Here is a 21,117-nt window from a genome sequence, read left to right on the forward strand (position 1 = left end):
CCATTCTTTCTTTCTAGGTCAATCACTTCTATCCGGAGTGAACTGATTCCGTATCTAGTGAGAAAACAGTTTTCCTCAGCTTCCTCACAACAGGGACAAGAAGAAAAAGAGGAAGATCTAAAGAAAAAGGAGCTGAAGTCGTTAGGTCAGTTCTTGGTTTGGTTCAGTAAGAGGGACAAGGGTAGCAGCACCTTTGGAAAGAGTGGTTGGGCAGCTTAGCCCAGCCCAAGATGGTCTCAAGGCAGCAGACTATTTTCTAGCCTACGAGGCAAGACAGGCTTGCCAACCCACCGAGCTCTGGGTAAGCTTGCTCAGGCAGATCCTGCCACTGTGCTCTCAGCAACAGGCTAATCATGCCTCCAGCCCCATTCTCTGATTCATAGCTCTAGTTTGGCTATGTTCCTCACTAGACCATTTTGCCTTTAAACTCCACCTGCCACTTCTTAGTTCCCCTGTTCTCTAGGCTCTAGGCAGCCCCATTCCTGATTAAACTCAGCCTCTTTTATCAAGGGAAGGAAAGTGAAGGAATGTACAATTGCAGTCCAACCACAGGCCAACCCGAGTGTCTCCGTGCCAGGATCTGAAGATCGGATCTGTCTTGTTTGCTGTCATATCCCTAATCCCTGGCCCAGTCATGGACTCATAGTAGATGTTCTGAAAAAGTATTTATCAAATGAATAAACTGACAGTACAGCATGATGATTAGGATTGTAGAACTGGGCATCAGACAGTTCTGGATTTGAAATCTGACTGCCTCTTACTAGCATTGTGTCTTGAGGCAGGTTACTCAGTCCTCTGAGCCCCAGTTTTTTTATCAGAAAGTAAAAGATCTCAAAGGGTCGTTGTGAGAGCTGAAAAACTAGAGCCCTGGTACTCTGGGCTCCAAGTTCTGTGCTTTCTGTCATAGCACAGCTGCCAGATATGGTAATAGAGACTAGCAGCACAAAGTCAACCTGGCTGGCCACTAAAGCCTGGACGCTGGCTTGTGTTATTTCATGATTTACAAGGGTCATCTGTTTTATTTTCCCTAGTGGTCTTGATTACCAGTCACATGCTTTTAGGACCTCGTATTAAGCATTTTTAAATCATGATATTTTAGGGAAGTACATTGCCTCTTTTAGTTTGACTTTCTCTTACAGATTTTAGTGGGATTTCCTCAGGCTGGTTCATGTTTTGTGGGTGAGTTTCAGAGGGAGAAGTGTGAGCTGTAACCTCTTTTAAAACTTAGAGCCAAGCATGGTGGTGCACACCTGTAGTCCCAGCTGCTCAGGAAGCTGAGGTGGGAGGATCGCTTGAGTGTGGGAGTTTGAGACCAGCCTAGGCAACATAGCAAGACCTTGTCTCTTAAAAAAAACAAAAAACAACTTGTCTGAGTCTGTATCTGTTCTGTTATCTCTCATTTATTTCCTTGGTGTGGGTGTTTGCTCTGAAGATATTTACAGTTTTATAAAAGAAGCCAATACCCTGAACCTGGCTCCCTATGATGCCTGCTGGAATGCCTGTCGAGGAGACAGGTGGGAAGACTTGTCCAGATCACAGGTGCGCTGCTATGTCCACATCATGAAAGAGGGGCTCTGCTCTCGAGTGAGCACACTGGGACTCTACATGGAAGCAAACAGACAGGTGAGAGCATGAGTTAGAAAATCATGGGGCTCTTGTCCTAGAAACAGACTGAGCCACTTGTCTGTTTCTTCATTAGGTATATAGTAACTTGTTAAGAATCCTTGTCATTCCCAAGGTTGAGCAAGACCTGGCATGTCAAGGGAGACTACTAGGGTACTCAGGTGCAGCAAAAAGGGAAGCAGGGGGCCTGGTCCATAGTCAGGGCCTCTGTGGCTCCAGGGAAAGGCTAAGATCTTTAGGAAGGCTAACTTCTGGTCTCTGGGTCAGCAGGTTCCTCCTATTCTGTTCAGCATGGGGATATCTGCAGTACTTACTTCATAATAAGCAGGTAAATACTCTGTAATCATTACTCTGATGAAGTAAACATAGGCCTACAGAGGAGGCTTCCCTGAGAAGGTGAAAGAGCAGAGTATAGAGTGGCCAGATGGCAAAGCCTCAGGAAAGGAATGACTATGAAAGAGAATTGTCTGCAAACAGCATTAATGAGGAGTCTCTTGCTAGCCCCTCCTTTTAACCTTGAAGTTGTGAGATACAGGGAACAAATAGCTTCCATTGAAGGAGAAGCAGTGTCCTCAAAGATAAGCCAGGCCTTAATGAAGGCAGGGGGTGGAGAGGGGGACAGTAAAGAGGCTGAAGGTATAAAGGAACTCTGTATTGTATAGTAGGCCCAGGAGGAAGGTTTTGAGAGGGAGGAATAATGAGACTAGGAAAAGGAAATGCAGAGCAGTAGAGGGTTTAGATGAGATAAGAAAAGAGTCCGGGCACGGTGACTTACGCCTGTAATCCTATCAATTTGGGAGGCTGAGGCGGGTGGATCGCTTGAGCCCAGGAGTTCGAGACCAGCCTGGGCAACGTGGCAAAATCCTGTCTCTACAAAAATACTACAAAAATTAGCCAAGTGTGGTGGCATGTGGCTGTAGTCCCAGCTACTTGGAAGGCTGAGGTGGGAGGATCACCTGAGCCTGGGATGCGGAGGTTGCAGTGAGCTGAGATCGCACCACCGCACTCTAACCTAAGCCTAAGCAACACAGTGAGACTCTGTATTAAAAAAAAAAAAAAAAAAAAAAGAGGATAGGAAAAGATAAATAATTGAGGGAACTACATTGAGGTGTCATTCAAGGATAACAGAGGTGAGATAATGAAAAGATTAGTTATTGACATTGCTCCTGGTAGAACCCTGTGAAAATGTAATTGCAGGTGCAGACTGGGGTGGCAGTGGGGCGCAGAATAATATAAAAGAAATTGTTGAAAATTGGGATGGAGGTCGGGCGCAGTGGCTTACGCCTATAATCCCAGCACTTTGGGAGGCTGAGGCGGGTGGATCACCTGAGGTCAGGAGTTCAAGACCAGCCTGGACAACATGGCGAAACCCCGTCTCTACTAAAAATACAAAAATTAGCCAAGCATGGTGGCACACACCTGTAATCCCAGCTTCTCAGGAGGCTGAGGCAGGAGAATTGCTTGAACCTGGGAGGTAGAGGTTGCAGTAAGTCGAGATTGTGCCACTGCACTCCAGCCTGGGCAACAGAGTGAGACTCTGTCTCAAAAAAAAGAAGAAAATTGGGATTGACTCCTGAAGAAAACCTGGCTCAGGAATCTGTAGGACCCACATCAGATAAAACCTCAGGTGAGCCTCAACCTGGATTGGTTACAGATCCAAGGGAGTCCCAAGCCAGAGAGCTTATGAGAAATCATAGCTATTCCCACATTTACCCATGACTAGAGTCTTTCAGGCTGGTCTGGAAAGATGTTCATGGATAACCTGAGTGGGAAGACTTGTCCAGATCACAGGTGCACTGCTGTGTCCACATCATGAAAGAGGGGCCCTGCTCTCGAGTGAGCATGCGGGGAAAAGTATCCTTTGAAGTGCCAACAGGGGCTATGCAGCAGACAGGCCTGAAGGGCCTTGGGTGGAGTGTGGAAGAAGAGATCCTAGGGCTGGGGGCTTGGAATTAGCCTTCACATTCCAGTGTAGCCATGCTGACAAGCCCTCCGTCAGCTAATGTGGCTGCCACGCACAGTGCTCTGACCAGCATTCTGTCTATGCTGGAGAATCACAGACAGGTGTACTACCTGTGTCTTCCTAATGGACTGGTAGCCAAAGCCCCCCATACCTCTAACCTTTCCAGGTTTCTCACACTGGAGAGGGAATAGTGTGAACTTCCCCTTCATGTTTTCTTTTGGCTGGTGGATAGATGCCTTCTCAGGGTCTGTCGTTGTTTTGGAATTTGTCTAAAATGGATCTCATCCTCACCTCATGCGTGGTCACAGTGGTCCAGGAGGTGACCAGGAACCCAGGATGCTTATGATCAGGATTCGGGGTGTTCTTTGGCCTGATCAGGCCTCCTTTCCCAAGAGGTGGTATATGGGTATCTCAAAGACTGGTCTCAGTGCCTCCCAGCCAAGGGACATGGCATTACTTTCAAGGAGGAGCATTCACAGCTTAAGAGACTGACAATAAGGCCATCTAGAAGCTGCTGCATGAATAATCTTGGTCCTAGGGGGAATGCAGCAGCCTCCTGCTCTCCCTCACTCAGACAGCAAGCTATGGCTGAGAACTCCTCATATCTCTGATTGAGCACTGGGTTCTACCTAAGATGTTTTCTGGTGTTTTCTGATCTTTGGTGACCAAATCTCTGTCCTTAAGGTGCCCAAATTGCTGTCTGCTCTCTGTCCAGAAGAACCACCTGTCCATTCATCAGCCCAAATTGTCAGCAAACACCTGGTAAGTGCTAGTGTGGCCAGGGCGGGCATGGGATGTTCTTTGGGAGCATCGAGACTTGTTCTTGAGAAGCCGGATTGAGGCCTTTAAGTCCTGAACCTCGTTAGCCCCAGGGAAATCACAGTGGGTTCTGAGAATAAAATCTCACTCAACAAGACTGCCTGGGCAAGTAATGACCTTGTAAGGAAGGGTCCATTATAGTGTTGGGACTCAGACGCAGGAGCTCTCAATCTCAGCCTGAAACACTCTAGTCATGGGTAAATTTGGGACTAGCTATGATTTCTCATAAGCTTTCTGGCTTGGGACGCTCTTGGATCTGTAACCAATCCAGGTTGAGGCTCACCTGAGGTTTTCTCTGGTGTGGGTCCTACAGATTCCTGAGCCAGGTTTTCTTCAGGAGTCAATCCCAATTTTCTTTTTCTTTTTTTTGAGACAGAGTCTCACTCTGTTGCCCAGGCTGGAGTGCAGTGGCACAATCTGTCCCCTTTCTAACTCTGATTTGAGCACTCTCTTTAAGAGAGCACATCTGTATACACAAGTGCATGAATGTGTATATGTGTCTGTTGTTTTATTTTGTTTTCTTGGCAAGGGAGGAGGGCCCATGCTTCAAATAGGTTTGAGTTGGTCTCAGAGGTGTTGTATGACCTTGTGGCCCTGAGAAATACTGATGATGGTCCCTCTTGCTGAAGTGTCTCTATGGAAAGATCCTATTAGATCCCAGCTTGAGGGATTTGCAGGGTGGTTTGCAGTTGGTTGAGATGGGTGGACAGAGTTTTATATTTTGCCTTTTACAGGTTGGAGTTGACAGCCTCATCGGGCCAGAGACACAGATTGGAGAGAAGTCATCCATTAAGCGCTCAGTCATTGGCTCATCCTGCCTCATAAAAGATAGAGTGACTATTACCAATTGCCTTCTCATGAACTCAGTCACTGTGGAGGAAGGGTATGTTTCCCCATGCACCCACTTGAGGCAAAGATAATGGAAAAATGCCTTCAAAATTCTGAAGGAAAGTTAATTTTAACCTAAAATTGTATACCCAGGCAAAGTGCTAATCAAGAGGGCAATAGAATAAAAACATTTTCAGATATGAAAAGTCTCAAAAACTTTACTAGGAAATTTATTCCTCTAAAATGGAAAATAAACCAAACAGAGAAAGATCAGAAACAAAGAGATTCAACTCAGAAAAAGGGCAAAAAGAATCCATGGGATAACAGTGAACAGAGATAAGAATGACAGCTCTAAATGGGGCATAAAGGGATTAGTTAATCCAAAGTGGAACAAAACCAAAGAATCCAGGAAAGATTTATTCAGCAAGATGCAACTGATAAAATATGAGATACATACAAACATTTGAAAGTCGATTTAGACAACTGGCTAAAAGTTTGAAGTTGAATTGGGGATAACATAGAAAAAAACAACACTATTTAACAAAAACAAGACAGTTATTAACTCTGGGAAAATGAAGAAGTTGTACAAACTGAATATCCCTAATCCAAAAACCCAAAATCAAGTGCTCCAAAATCCGAAATTTTTGAGCACCAACTTGACACTCAAAGGAAATTCTCATTGGAACATTTGAGAGTTCAGATTTTTGGATTAGGGATGCTGAAATGGTAAGTATAATGCAAACATTCCAAAATCCAAAAAAAAAAAAAATCCAAAATCTAAAACACTTCTGGCCTGGCACAGTGGCTCATGCCTGTAATCCCAGCATTTTGGGAAGCTGAGGCGGGCGCATCACCTGAGGTCAGGAGTTCGAGATTAGCCTGGCCAACATGGTGTAACCCCATCTCTACTAAAAATACAAAAAAAAAAAAAAAAAAATTAGCCAGGTGTGGTGGTGTGCACCTGTAGTCCCAGCTACTCAGGAGGCTGAGGCAGGAGAATGGCTTGAACCCAGGAGGCAGAGGTTGGAGTGAGCCGAGATCGTACCACTGCACTCCAGCCTGGGTGACAGAGCAAGACTCCGTCTCAAAAAAATAAATAAATAAAAAATAAAACACTTCTGGTCCCAAGTATTTCAGATAAGAGATACATAACCTGTATAAGAAATGAAAAGACCATAGTTTGGTATGGATCAAAATAGAATTTACATAGTCATAATAAACCTGACTACTGGCCAAAGTTATGCTTAACTCTATTGAAAGGATGAAAGATGGAAAGGGAAATGGGGGTAAGGGAGAAAGGAGAGCTAAATTCTCATTTTTCATTGTAGAAAGTCAATTGATAATGCCTAAAGCTGAAAAATAAAGAACTAGTACTATAATTATGTTAATACCTAGAGGCATGGAAGTAATATCAAAATACTCAGCAGAAAGAATTAAAAGAGTTGCCTCTGGGAAGAGGGAAATGAGGAATAGGGGTTGCAGGGGACTGCTGATTTTCATAACAAAACCTTCAGAAGTATTTGCTTTAAACTACCAATATCAATTGGCCAAAAATATCCAGAGTTTTGTGGTATACTGCTACCAGTGGTATGCTGATAAATTGTTGACAACCAGCCCTCCAAAGGAAAAAATAAGCGACGTAATTCAAAACATTTGCTCATTTCTGTGGTGTAAATTATTCCACTATAGCCAATGATATCACCTAACGCTGAGTTGAGAAGAGATGCTAATAATTGCCTTTCCCAAGCTGAAACAAGCCAGCTTCAGCACACCACTAATAGAAACCCATCTCAAGCATTTCACTGATTTATCAGATACTAACAGAGCCACTCTCTGATTAAGATTGTGCTAGGCAATGAAAGAAACAAAACGACATAAGTCTTAATCTCTTCCCTCAAGGAATTTATACTATGTGCAGTAAGAAGTGATAGGTGCTATGGTACAGATCTGTAAAGTCAGAAGGGAGGAAAGGGTCAGGAAAGGCTTAAGGAAATGACCCTTGAGCTGAATCTTGGAAAATGAGTAGAGCCACCTGAGCTGGAGAAAGGAGTGGTTTTGGGGGTAGTGTTTTTTTGTTTTGTTTTTTGTTTTTTTTCAAGACAGGGTTTCCCTCTGTTGCCCAGGCTGGAGTACAGTGGCATGATCATAGCTCACTACAACCTCAAACTCCTGAGCTCCAACAGTCCTCCTGCCTCAGCTTCTCAAGTAGCTAGGACTACAGGCGCACACCACCAGGCCCAGCTAATTTTTTAAAAAAATTTTATAGAGATGGGGATTTTACTATGTTGCCCAGGCTGGTCTTGAACTCCTGGCCTCAAGCAGTGCTCCCACCTCGGCCTCCCAAAGGGCTGGGATTACAGGCATGAGCCACTGTACCTGGCCAGAGGTATTCTAGATACATAAAAAGTGAAGTGGCCAGCCACGGTGGCTCATACCTGTAGTCCCGGCACTTTGGAAGGTCGAGGTGGGCAGATTACTTGAGCCCAGAAATTTGAGACCAGCCTGGGCAACATGACGAAACCACATCTCTACAAAAGTACAAAAATTAGCCAGGAGTGGTGGCATACATCAGTGGTCTCAGCTACTCAGAAGTCTGAGGTGGGAGGACCGACTGAGTCTGGTATGTCAAGGCTGCAGTGAGCCAAGATTGTGCTACTACACTGCAGCCTGGGTAACAGAGTGAGAGCCTGCCTTAAAATACACATATATACAAGAATTAGTTGAGCATGGTGGTGTGCACCTGTAACCCCTGAGGTGGGAGGATCAACTGAGCCCAGGAAGTGGAGGTTGCAGTGAGCAATGATCATGCCACTGCACTCCAGCCTGGGTGACAGAGTGAGACCCTGTCTCAAAAAAAAAAAAAGATTGTGAAGTATGAAAGAGCATATCTTATTCCAGAAACATCTCCCTATTTTGATCTTAGCTCAAATGTCACCTCTTCAGAGGAACCTTCCCCAACTACCCTATTGGAAATAATCTGTCCCACTAACCGCCATCACATCAACCTGTTTCATTTCCTTCATAACACCATCACTATCTAGTCTTATCTTTACTTGGCTCTCACAAGTAAAACATTAGTTTCGGAATGTAAGTGCCTTATCTCTCTTGTTCACTTTTATATCCTGAGGGCCTACAGGAACTCAATAAATATTTGTTATATGAAAGAATGATAAACAATTCACCATGACCAGAATATAAATCAGAGAGGGATGGATACAAGAGACAAGGCTATACATGCAGATGGACAAGGGCCAAGTAATGGATTGTTCCCTGAGGAGTTTGATAGGTAATGGTAATTTAAGAGCTTAAAGCAAAAGAACAGCATGATTAAATTAGCATTTCAGGAAGATTATTTGGGCTACATTAGGAAGGTTGGCCTGAAGAGGGTAAACATGGAGGCAGGAAGGCCATTGAAATAATTCTGGTAAAATAGAAGAGGTCCTAAACTAAGGCAATAAATAGCAGTAGAGATGGAGAAGAAAGACAATAAGGTGATTAAAAACTACAAAACATGTGTCTGCCTAGATATATGAGGTCAAAGAGAAATTAAGGAAAAAAACAGATTTGTTGCTTGAGCAATAAGATTTCTGTTGTGCTATTCAAGATAGAAATTAGTAGAGGAAGAGCAAGATTGGCTGGGAGATGGGGAGAGTATAAATTCCATCTGGGACAAGTTGAATGCATGGTGATGTACAGGAGGCCTTGATCTACAGGGCTGGAGCTTAGGAAAGAAGCTGTGCTTGAGGTACAAATTTGGAAGTGGCGGGCACAGAAGTGATAACTGAAGGCAGGGCGTGGTGGCTCATGCCTGTAGTCCCAGCTCTTTGGGAGGCTGAGGTGGGCGGATGAGCCCAGGAGTTTGAGACTAGCCTGGGCAACATGGCGAAACCCCATCTCTATCAAAAATACAAAAATTAGCTTGGTGTGGTGGTACAAAAATTACCAGCTACTCGGGAGGCTAAGGCAGCAGGATCACTTGAACCCTGGAGGCAGAGGTTGCAGTGAGCCAAGATTGCACCATTGCACTCCAGCCAGAGTGACAGAGTGAGACTCTATCTCAAAAAAAAAAAAAAAAACAGAACTGATAACTGAAGCCTTGGGAGTAGAGTAGATGAAATCACCCAGGGAGAGTACGTGACATGAAAAGAAAAGAAACCAAAACAAAACCTTGGGGATTGGGAACTAACAGCAAGCAATTTTAGACATAAGAAAAGGAATCTAAGGAGACTGACAAGGAATGAGCAAGAAGGGGACATGTGGGGTAAGGGAGAGGGGAGTTGACAGGTGAAGCCCAGGTTTCCAGTTACGGAAAGAGTGGATGGTGGTGCACTCACTGAGATGAGGAAGGAGGGACAGATTTGTGGGAGACAAGGTCTGTGTAGGGTACAAGAGGTTGGAAGTGCCTGTAGGGCATCAGGTATGTGGAGATGTCTGGTATTCAGTTTGTGGTTAGAGCTTAGGAAAAGAGGTCAGACCCAGAGATAAAGTCTTTGTCTCTTTCCCAAATCATTCTTGTGATATTCTCTCTCTCTCTCTCTCTCTCTCTCTCTTTTTTGAGATGGGATCTCTCTTTGTCCCCCGGGCTGGAGTGCAGTGATGCGATCATGGCTCACCGCAGCCTCAACACCCTGGGCTCAGGTGATCCGCTCACCTCAGCCTCCTGAGTAGCTGGGACCACAGGCATGTGCCACTATATTTTTAGTAGAGATGAGGTCTCACTATGTTGCCCAGGCTTGAATTCCTGAGTGCCTCCTAAAATGCTGAGATTATAGGCATGAGCCACTACACCACCACATTGTGGTGTTCTCCAACTTATTTTTCCTGTCTTTATCATTCTTTGTCTTCTATATTTACCCTTCCCCCATTGTTCTTAAGAATTAGAACATGAGCTTTGAGTCAGACTGCCAGACTGAATCCTAGGTCTGTCACTTATTAGTCTCTTAAAGAATTGGCCAAATTAGCCAGGCGTGGTGGCTCACGCCTGTAGTCCCAGCTACTCAGGAGGCTAAGGCAGAAGAATCGCTTGAACCCAGCAGGCAGAGGTTGCAGTGAGCTGAAATCACACCACTGCACTCCAGCCTGGGTGACAGCAAGACTCCATCTCAAAAAAAAAAAAAAACAAAAAAAACGGCCTTACCTCTTTGTGCCTGATTTTCTCATTATAAAATGGGGGTAAAACTGAACTACCTTGTAGGTTTATTGAGAGTACTAAATTAGTTAGTAAATATAAAGCTTTTTTTTTTTTTCCGAGATAGTCTCATTCTGTCACCCAGGCTGGAGTGCAATGGCGTGATCTCAGCTCGCTGCAACCTCCGCCTCTGGAGTTCAAGTGATTCTCCTGCCTCAAGCTCCCGAGTAGTTGGGATTATAGGTGCACGCCCCCACACCCGGCTAGTTTTTGTGTTTTTAGTAGAGACAAGGTTTCACCATGTTGGCCAGGTTGGTCACGAACTCCTGACCTCAAGTGATCTGCCTATCTCAGCCTCCCAAAGTGCTGGGATTATAGGCATGAGCCACCGTGCCCGGCCATATAAAGCATTTAGGATAGTTAGTTGCTATTTTTATTTATTTATTATTGTTGTTGTTATTATATTACTACTTTATCCCATTTCACAAGGATGGCATGTTGCCAACATTGTCTTTCTAAAGAATATCTCTGATCACATCCTTGTTCTATTAAAAACCTTTTGAAAGCTTCCTCTTACCTTTAGAAGAAATTGGAACGTCATGATTTCTCATGGTCTGGCTCCAGCACTGAGTCTGGAATGCTGGTGTGAGATGAGGCCTTAGAAGTCATCCAGCTGAACTCCTGAATTTTTATAGATGAATAAATGTAGCATTCCAGACATTTTTCTTGTTGCACCCCTGCTACACCATGTCCTCTTCCGGACTCCTGGATAAAACTGACAGATATCCATTCTCTTAAACCAGAACTACACTTGCCTTCATCCATTTGATCACCTGGTTCCAGGTAACTCATGAGCTTTGTAGCTTCCATTCTCTCAGACCTTCCAAGGAAGACAATGGCATAATTTTCCCCATATGCTCTAATTAGCAAACTTTCCCTGCCCTTCTGTGGGTGGGCAGGGCCGGGCACAGTGGGTCACACCTGCAACCTGTAATCCCAGCACTTTGGGAGGCTGAGGCGGGCAGATTGCCTGAGCTCAGGAGTTCAAGACAGTCTGGGCAACATGGCAAAACCCTGTCTCACAAAAAAAAAAAAAAAAATCCAGTGTTAGTGTTAGTGTTAGCGTCCTAACTGACATGAAGAGACTTGGTGAGGAAGCTATGGCTCCCTAAGACAATACAGCTTTCTTTTTTTTTTTTTTTTTTTTTGAGACAGAGTCTCGCTCTGTCACCCAGGTTGGAGTACAGTGGCGCAATCTCACCTCACTGCAAGCTCCGCCTCCCGGGTTCACACCATTCTCCTGCCTCAGCCTCCTGAGTAGCTGGGACTACAGGTGCCCACCACCACGCCCAGCTAATTTTCTGTATTTTTAGTAGAGACGGGTTTCACCTTGTTAGCCAGGATGGTCTCGATTTCCTGATCTTGTGATCTGCTCGCCTTGGCCTCCCAAAGTACTGGGATTACAGGCTTGAGCCATCACGCCCGGCCAATACTACAGCTTTCTATGTGAGAAAAGAAGTTCAGAGAAAAGGCCTATCATATCTCATAGTCATTTGCTGTCTTGGAGGAGACAAGTTTTCATTCTGTCACCTAGGCTAGAGTGCAGTGGTGCAATCATGACTTACTGCAGCCTCAACCTCCTGGGCTCAAGTGATTTTCCCACCTCAGCCTCCCAAGTAGCTGGGACTATGGGCGTGTGCCACTACACGGCTTTTTTTTTTTTTTTAGAGACAGAGTCTCTGTGTTGCCTAGGCTAACTACTTCTTGTTTTTAAATAAGAAAGTTGAGGTAAAGCTATAGATAGCCCACACAAGGCTAATGACTGGGAAGGCCATTAGCAATTACCCAATCCTGTGAATGAGTTCCTGTTGATAAGATCAGACATCCTACATCCCATATGAACTTTTTCCCATTATTTTGGGGTCACTTAATTTTAATTACTTATGGTAAACCTGGGAAAGGTAATTAAATTGCAGTCAAGTGAGACTTGATTACCTTGCTGCTATTATGTCTTGGCTAAGTGGCAGGGTAGGAGCATAAAATTGTTCAGAAGGGAGTTTCTCATATTCGTTGTGTGCTTTTCTCTGCTGGCAGTGATGGGCTGCTGAGGCTTGAAAGCTTGCTGAGGCTTTCTGGACACCTGCCCAAGGTCTTCAGGGCTTGAGGGATGCTAATAGGACCACCTTGGAGAAGGTGTAGGCGAGACTATTCAGAGAAAGTTCCTGCCCATCTTTCTCATGTTCTGGCATTTTATATGACAGCTGATGCTGAGGAATCCACAATGTAGTAAACACTTCATTGTCAAGGCTTGAGTGTCAGCCCTGTATTCTGCATGTTTGGTCCCCTGGTCCCAAGCAACCTCTTCTGCATTTCCCGCTAATCCAAGGCACATGACCCCAGCAGCAGTCTAGAGTAGCATCTTCACATGCTGACAGGCTAGAAAGCCAGGTTCTTACCTAGGTTTTCCATGCTTTTTGCAGTTAGCAAGTGTAGCCCTCAACGCCAGGTAAGAAATTACTACTTCTCATCATTACCCTGAGTGTACCCTTCACCTACACTCAACTGACTGACTGTCCTGCCCACTGGGTTCCTTACATTCCTACTTCCCTTTATTTCTAACATTCACTCTGCCTGAATTGCCTCTCTTTGGAGCTCTTTCCTGTAAAAATCCTACCCATCTTGCAAGATCCAATGCATTTTCCAGCTCTTCCATGCAGCTTTCTTAAGATGTCATAGCCGGCCAGGCATGGTGGCTCACGCCTATAATCCCAACACTTTGGGAGGCCAAGGCAGGCCAATCACCTGAGGTCAGGAGTTCGAGACCACCCTGGCCAACATGGTGAAACCCCATCTCTACTAAAAATACAAAAATTAGCTGGGCATGATGGCGCGTGCCTGTAATTCTAGCTACTCAGGAGGCTGAGGCAGGAGAATTGCTTAAACTGGGGAGGCAGAGGTTGCAGTGAGCCGAGATTGCACTATTGGACTCCAGACTGGATGACAGAGCTAGACTCCATCGAAAAAAAAAAAAATTGTCATAGCCATAAACTATTTCCCCCACCTCTGTGCTCCCTGTGCACCCATAACACTTTATTCATGCTCACATGGTATTGTGGCACTTACTGCATCTTCTCTTTTCAACTAGACTATACATGCCTTCAATATAGAATTTTTTTTTTTTTTTTGAGATGGAATCTCACTCTGTCACCCCGGCTGGAGTGCAATGGCACAATCTCAGCTCACTGCAACCTCCATCTATCAGGTTTAAGCAGTTCTCCTGCCTCAGCCTCCCAAGTAGCTGGGACTACAGGGCACGTGCTACCATGCCCAGCTAATTTGTATTTTTAGTAGAGATGGGGTTTCTCCATGCTGGCCAGGCTGGTCTCAAATTCCTGACCTCATTATCCGCCTACCTCAGCCTCCCAAAGTGCTGGGATTACAGGCGTGAGCCACCGCACCTGGCTAAATATAGAAATATTTTTATATGTCTTTATATCCCCTAACTTCTTAATACTGCACTTTTTACATAGTAGATATCTTATAAGCATTTACTGAATGAAAAATGGAGATCTCTGATTTAACCCCTCTACTATAACTGGCTAAATATCTGTTAAGAGATCCCTCTCTGCTTCTAGAAAAAAATATTGTACATGATTATCGAGAGGGAGAAAAAAGAAAATAAATAAATAAAATTTTTAAAAGTTGGTACCAATGATAGCCAGGCTCAGTGGCTCATGCCTGTAATCTCATCACTTTGGGAGGCTGAGGCGGGTAGATCACCTGAGGTCAGGAGTTTGAGACCAGCCTGACCAACATGGAGAAACCCCATACAAAATTACTCGGGCATGGTGGCACATGCCTGTAATCCCAGCTACTCGGCTGGCTGAGGCAGGAGAATCACTTGAACCCCGGAAGGTGGAGGTTGCAGTGAGCCTAGTTCGTGCCATTGCACTCCAGCCTGAGCAACAAGAGCAAAACTCCATCTCAAAAAAAAAAAAAAAAGTTGGTACCAATGTTACAAATATAGAAAAAAATTTGTGGATGAGTGCTTCAGTCCTTAAAGCTCACCAAATTGAAAAAACAGAACCACAGAAAGAAACTTTATCTATAATAAAATGAAACAACCTACGCATACCTATGCACAGACCACAGAATATCTGCCAGATCCAGTGAAATTTAGATTAAATCCAAAGAGAACACCAAAATTCAACATAAAGAGAAGAAGGAATGGGAACATGGGTGAACCAAAGAAAAAACATCAAACATCCTTTTTTCAAAATACCAAGGCATGCAGAACTGAAAGAAAAAAACATCAGGCCACATAGAAGGGAGAAAATCAGACTGGCTTCACACATTTCTCTTTTTTTTTTTTTTTTTTTTTTTTAAGACGGAGTCTTGCTCTGTTGCCCAGGCTGGAGTGCAATGACAATTTCAGCTCACTGCAACCTCCACCTCCCAGGTTCAAGCAATTCTCCTGCCTCAGCCTCCCAAGTAGCTGGGATTATAGGCGTGTGCCACCACACCCAGCTAATTTTTGTATTTTTAGTAGAGACGGGGTTTCACCATGTTGGATCAGGCTGGTCTCAAACTCTTGACCTCAAGTGATCCTCCTGTCTTGGCCTCCCAAAGTGTAATCCCAAGGTGGATTACAGGTGTAAGCCACCATGCCCAGCCTGGCTTCAGACTTTTCTATGATAACATTTCAGGCCAGAAGACAGTGAAACAACATTTAGAGAATTTAGAAGGGGAACATTTGTGACCTAAGAATCTTATAACCTTCCATATTTCATCCCTACAAGGAAAGAAAACGCAAAAGAATCCTGTAGCCAGTTATGGTTGCTATGTAAAAGCATCAGAAGTATTCCAGGGCTCAGGACATGTGTCACCCATGAACCCTCTGGAAAACTCTACTTGAAGATATAATATAGCCAAGGAAGAAATGAAAATGGATAGTTTAAGGTATAAAAGTGAATCCTCTTAAATATAAGTCTAATTAGAGGTAATTAGAGTTGCAGAAAAGGACATAATTGTTAATTCTTTTTGGAGACAGAGTCTTGCTGTGTCACCCAGGCTGGAATGCAGTGGCATGATCTTGGCTCATTGCAACCTCTGCCTCCTGGGTTCAAGCTATCCTCCCACCTCAGCCTTCCGAGTAGCTGGGACTACAGGCACACACCACCATGCCAGGCTAATTTTTGTATTTTTAGTAGACGGGGTTTGCTATGTTGGCCAGGCTGGTCTTGAACTCCTGACCACAGGTGATCCACCTGCCTCAGCCTCCCACAATTCGGGGACTACAGGCGTGAGCCACCACGCCCAGCACTTCTGTCATACTCTTGAAAACACCAAATTATGACACTTTGGGAAGATCCCCGGGATTAAAGGGGCTCCTAATGGCTCTTGGTTCATTCCCTACCTTTGAACCATTTACACTAAACCCATCTTCTTAGATGAAGAATTCTGCAGCTTAACTCTTTAAGGCTGTTACATCTTTGCTTTGATTTCCCCTAAACTCCCTAGCCTCTGCTTAGGGAATATAGGGACTTAGATTTCTTAGGAGGGAGCCATTTCTCACCACTAAATCTTATATAGTGAAGGGGGGCATACAGAACTAAAAGGAGGAAATTTTCAGCCTGCTCACTGGAGCCAGTACATTTTAATCTAGAGGACCCAAGAGGAAGAGTGACCAGAAACAGGGAAAAGGTAAGATCATTTCTTCAAGTATTATATATCATTACCTGAATTAACCTGGATAAATCACAAATACGATGTTGAAGAGGGGAAAGCAAGTTGCAGAAGGATACACAGAGAATGGTAACATGTATGTACAATTTTAAAACATTAAAAATATTGTATGTTTAATATATGTAGTAAAAATACTTAGGAACAATAAACACCACAGTCAAATAATGGATACCCTGGTGGAAGAAGGAAGGAAATGGGATGAAAGAAAGACGCTTAGCAAGTTGGATTGTTTGTTTCTTAAGCTGTTTGGTGGATACACAGGTGTTCTTTATATTATTCTCTAGGTTTTTTTCTATACTTAAAATATTTCATTAAAAATAATACATGGTTGCCAGATGCAGTGGCTCACACATGTAATCCCAACACTTTGAAGGCTGAGACAGAAGGATCACTTGAGACCAGGAGTTTGAGACCAGCCTGGGCAACATAGCAAAATTCCATCTCTACCAAAAACAATTGTTTTAAATTATAAATAATAAAAAATAACTTTTAATAAAAATAACACATGATTCTTTCTCTAGAGAGATACTTGGACCAACTTAGAAGGGCTTAGGTTAGGAGGCTCCCAGTACCTAGAGAGATATGGGTGACTCAGCCATAATCTTTGGGCCAAAGTGTTGAGTTGGCCTAAAGCAGACCTTAGTCACATGCCTAGAAAAGCTACACATATCTTCAGTTTCATTCCCTTTTCTTCCCCCAGGGTCATAAGTAGTTTAGAAAGCCTGTCAACTAATCTTCAAAACAGAAAAGAACCTGCCCATCCTCAGAGTTACTGAAAAGTTTCATGGCTCTTTGCCGAATATTCTCTAAGTCAGTATCTGAGGCAGGAGCCCGTGATACAGTGGAGTGTCACTTTAGGCCTGGGCACGTAGCCTAACATCTGTGAATCTCAATTTTCTGTGTGAAAATTGGAATAAATACCACCATCCCTGCAAGTTTGCCAAAAGGATTCGGTTAAAAGTGAGTGTAGGCTGGGTGCAGTGGCTCATGCCTGTAATCCCAGCACTTTGGGAGGCCGAGGTGGGTAGATCATGAGGTCAGGCATTCGAGACCAGCCTGGTCAACATAGTGAAACCCCATCTCTACTAAAAATACAAAAAATTAGCCAGGCATGGTGGCAGATGCCTGTAATTCCAACTACTTGGGAGGCTGAGGCAGGAAAATCGCAGTGAGCCGAGATCGTGCCACTGCACTCCAGTCTGGGCGACAGTGTGAGACTCCGTCTCAAAAAATAATAATAAATAAAATAAAATGAGTGTAAAGTGCTTTATATAATGACTGAGATGTATTAGACGTTAGATATATGTGAGTTTCCTTTCCTCCCTTGAAATAACTGAAGAAAGTCCTACCTAAAGCCAGAAGAGGAGCAAGAATTTGAAGGCACTCTTGCTTCTCAGTCAGCCTTCTTCCTCAGGTGATATACCACAACATAGTATAGTGTGGTGTTCCTGGCCGAGCAGTGATCTTACTGTAGTACTCTGTTTTTCTCATGGCCTTCTTTCCACTGAAGCATTACAGTTTTCAGAGTAATTTTGCAAAGTCTACCTCTGTGCTTGAAATTTGAACCCACCAAGGAGAAATGAGGACCAAGTCTCCATTAGTCTTAGCCATCACTGAGCAGCGTCTTAGAGAACACAGCTAGACATTAGCACAGCGGAGTGCTTCTTGCCAACCTGAGAGTTAAAACTAGGATGCAGAAGCTGTAGTTCAAGTCTGGAACAAGCTCTTTTGTTGGACTATAGGAACTCACCTCTTCTCTCTCCTTAGGCACTAAACAGAAAAGACAGAGTCCTTGCTGCCAGTTGGCAACCTGGAGAGGGCTTGTTTGATATAGTCCTATCTTTCCATTCCCTGTAGCATGAACAGATACACTCCCAGTAAAGTCCTTGATCCTGGAGTTTCTTCTTGGATGGGGAAAAGCTGTGTTGGGTTGAAATTTTTCCAGAGTACCTCAGCCTTGCTATTGGAGATGATTTGGGCTGCACAATAATACTGGGGAACAATTGAGGATACAAATGGTCAGAAAAGAGCTTCACACCCAGTAAGCTGTTGTCAGGTATTCATCTCAAAGCCTTCCACAGATCCACTTACTAGGAGCCTCAGGAGAGCACACAGCTTTCCATCGGTCACCCCACTTTCCCTATTATATCTGCAGGCTCCACAGCAGTGGTTTATGTGTCTCAGAACTAGTTACACATCAACTGGATGAGACAGGCAATATGGGAGGTTCCTGAAGACCCCAATCAGATCCACTAAGCCTAAGGAAAACCAGGCTGTTTATTGCTATGGAAATCTGACCTCAGTTATTCTTGTCTCTTCCTTCCCGAAATCTCTCCCACTTATATCCCAGATTCCAAAATAGACATTTAATTGTCTCTAATTATGGCTGCTTGAGTTCCTGTTGGCTGTTTTCTTGTCTGCTGACTGTGTTTACCTCTTGCCTGGCTTCAGAGCATACATTCTTTGACTCTTACGGCTGAGTAGGAAGCATACCCCTACTACCACCTTGGAAAAAGAAATAAGACTTTTCCATGATAAACTAGTAGCCAACTGAAAGGCAGCTCTGTCCCAGGAGCCTCTGTATCTAAAGCTTTCTATACTTCCTTAGTACCCCTTTTGGAAGAATTTTCCCCAAAAAGCAGGAACCACCCTAACTGCTTACTGGACTGCTTTGCAAGTTAGGCAAGTTGGAAAGTTATGGAAGCTCTCTTAAAAGCCCACCCACTGAGTGTATCCCAAGTCTGCCAAAGGGCAAACTAGTGCTGTCTCTGCCCATCTCTAGCCTACACCACAGAGGTGCTGTGGTTTTGGCCTTTTGCTACTTTCCAAAAGGCTTTAGCCTCCTAGGAGAACAGAGATAAAGAAGACTCTGAAATGCCATAAAGTGCTAGTATTTCTTTTTGCATTTTACTAAGTTTTGGCATTTGGGAAGAATCTTTTTTAATGGTCTGTGTATCAGTGTTTTTAGTCCTTGGAATGTCCTCTTTCCCACCCCCTCATGCCTCTTGGGTTGGGAATTTTTCCTTAGTTTTGTTTTGTTAAAAGAGTGCTTACACCCTCTCTATCCTCCTCCTCCTCCTTTCCAGCTGCCCATTTTTTCTCTTCCCATTTCTGACTCAGGGGTACTGAATATCCCCTTGTTAGGAAAGAGCTTCTTCCACTGAGCCATATCAGCTCAGAATAAGGCAGTTCTAGGTCTCTTCTAGTCTTTTCTTAATTTCTTTGAATTGCATTATGATTAAATTATAGATTCTGAAGTCAGGCAGACCTAGATTTAAATCTGTTACTAGCAGTTATATGGTTTTGGGTGAATGGTTTAACTTCTGTAAATCTGTTACCTCATCTGCAAAATGTGGTTGCTCTTTTTTACTGCATCAGAGATAAAAATAGTACTCCCAGAATCATCTAGGAGGGATTTTCTTCTAGTTAAATACATTAAGCTCCTATCCAAGACCTACCAAAATAATTGATGGGGGCCAGGACACTGAGGGTGGCTTTATTTGTTATTGTTTACACTGCTCAGGTGATTTTCAGATGAAATTACTAGATTTGTTAGCCAGGCATGATGGCGCATGCCTATAGTCTCAGCTACTTGGGGGGCTGAAGCAGGAGGATCACTTGAGCCCCGGAGATAGAGGCTGCAGTGAGTCAAGATCACGCCACTGCATTCCAGCCTGGGTGACAAAGCGAGACCTTGTCCCAAAAAAAAGAAATTACTAGATTTGTGGCCAGGCGCGGTGGTCATGCTTGTAATCCCAACACTTTGAGAGGCTGAGGCAGACAAATCACTTGAGGTTTACTTGAGGCAGATTACGCCACCACACTCCAGTCTGAGGGACAGAGCAAGACTCCATCTCAAAAAAAAAAAAGAAAAGAAGGCTGGATCACCTGAGGTTAGGAGTTTGAGACCAGCCTGGCCAACATGACGAAACCCTGCCTCTACTAAAAATACAAAAAATTAGCCAGGCGTGGTGGCGGGCACCTGTAATCCCAGCTACTTGGGAGGCTGAGGCAGGAGAATTGCTTGAACCCGGGAGACAGAGGTTGCAGTGAACTGAGATCGCGCCATTGCACTCCAGCCTGAGTGACAGAGCAAGACTCTTTGTAAAAGTCACTCCTATGATGTACAGAGAGTATTTATTTAGCACAATACCTGGCATAGAGTAGATGTACAATAAAGGTTAGTCATAAATTTCTTTTTTCTTTTTTTTTTTTTGAGATAGAGTTTCTCTCTTGTCCCCCAGGCTAGAGTGCAATGGTGCAATCTCGGCTCACTGCAACCTCCGCCTCCCAGGTTCAATTGATTCTCCTGCCTCAGCCTGCTGAGTAGCTGGGATCACAGGTGCGCACCACCATGCCTGGCTAATTTTTGTATTTTTAGTAGAGGTGGGGGTTTCACCATGTTGGCCATGGCTGGTCTCGAACTCCTGACCTCAGGTGATCCACCTGCCTTGGCCTCCCAAAGTGCCGGGATTACAGGCGTGAGCCACCGCACCCAGCCAGATTAGTCATAATTTTCAAAAGGACATTTCCTCCAACCTGGCAGTCTTTAAGAGCCAAGAAGATGCTCCGTTTGTGATAAGATCTCCCTCTATCACCCAGGCTAGAGTGCGGTGGTGTGATCACAGTTCACCGCAGCCTCTACCTCCTTTGCTTAAGTGATCCTCCTACCTCAGCCTCCTGAATAACTGGTACTACAGGCATGCACCACCATGCATAGCTAGCTTTTTTATTTTGTGTAGAGATAGAGTCTCACAATGCTGCCCAAGCTGGTCTTAAACTCCTGGGCCCAAGTGATCCTTCCACCTCAGCCTCCCAAAGTGCTGGTATTACAGGGGTGAGCCACCACACGTGGCCTAGGAGGATGCTTTTTAAATACATTTAAATGCTGTGAGCAAGTGGTGCTGCTCTTGGGGTATGCTTTAGGGTCTGGAGTAGTCTTTTATGTGGAATGGAGTTGGCTTTTAAAAAACCCTTTTTAGCCAGGCATAGTGATGGATACCTGTAGTCC

General features: G+C 44.2%; 1 protein-coding gene across 1 annotated transcript in view; it reads left to right on the forward strand.

The window, feature by feature from the left end:
* The window catches only part of EIF2B3 (eukaryotic translation initiation factor 2B subunit gamma), a 140,673-nt gene that overhangs the window by 111,508 nt on the left and 8,048 nt on the right, over positions 1 to 21,117 (forward strand). Inside the window, exons 7-10 of the mRNA XM_054490475.2 lie at positions 18 to 145; positions 1,433 to 1,623; positions 4,271 to 4,348; positions 5,140 to 5,288. Coding sequence (XP_054346450.1) covers positions 18 to 145; positions 1,433 to 1,623; positions 4,271 to 4,348; positions 5,140 to 5,288 — 546 coding nt within the window. The remainder of the gene's footprint in view (positions 1 to 17; positions 146 to 1,432; positions 1,624 to 4,270; positions 4,349 to 5,139; positions 5,289 to 21,117) is intronic.

The sequence above is a fragment of the Pongo pygmaeus genome, chromosome 1 (genome assembly GCF_028885625.2).
Source record: "Pongo pygmaeus isolate AG05252 chromosome 1, NHGRI_mPonPyg2-v2.0_pri, whole genome shotgun sequence".
Taxonomy (NCBI): Eukaryota; Metazoa; Chordata; class Mammalia; order Primates; family Hominidae; genus Pongo; species Pongo pygmaeus.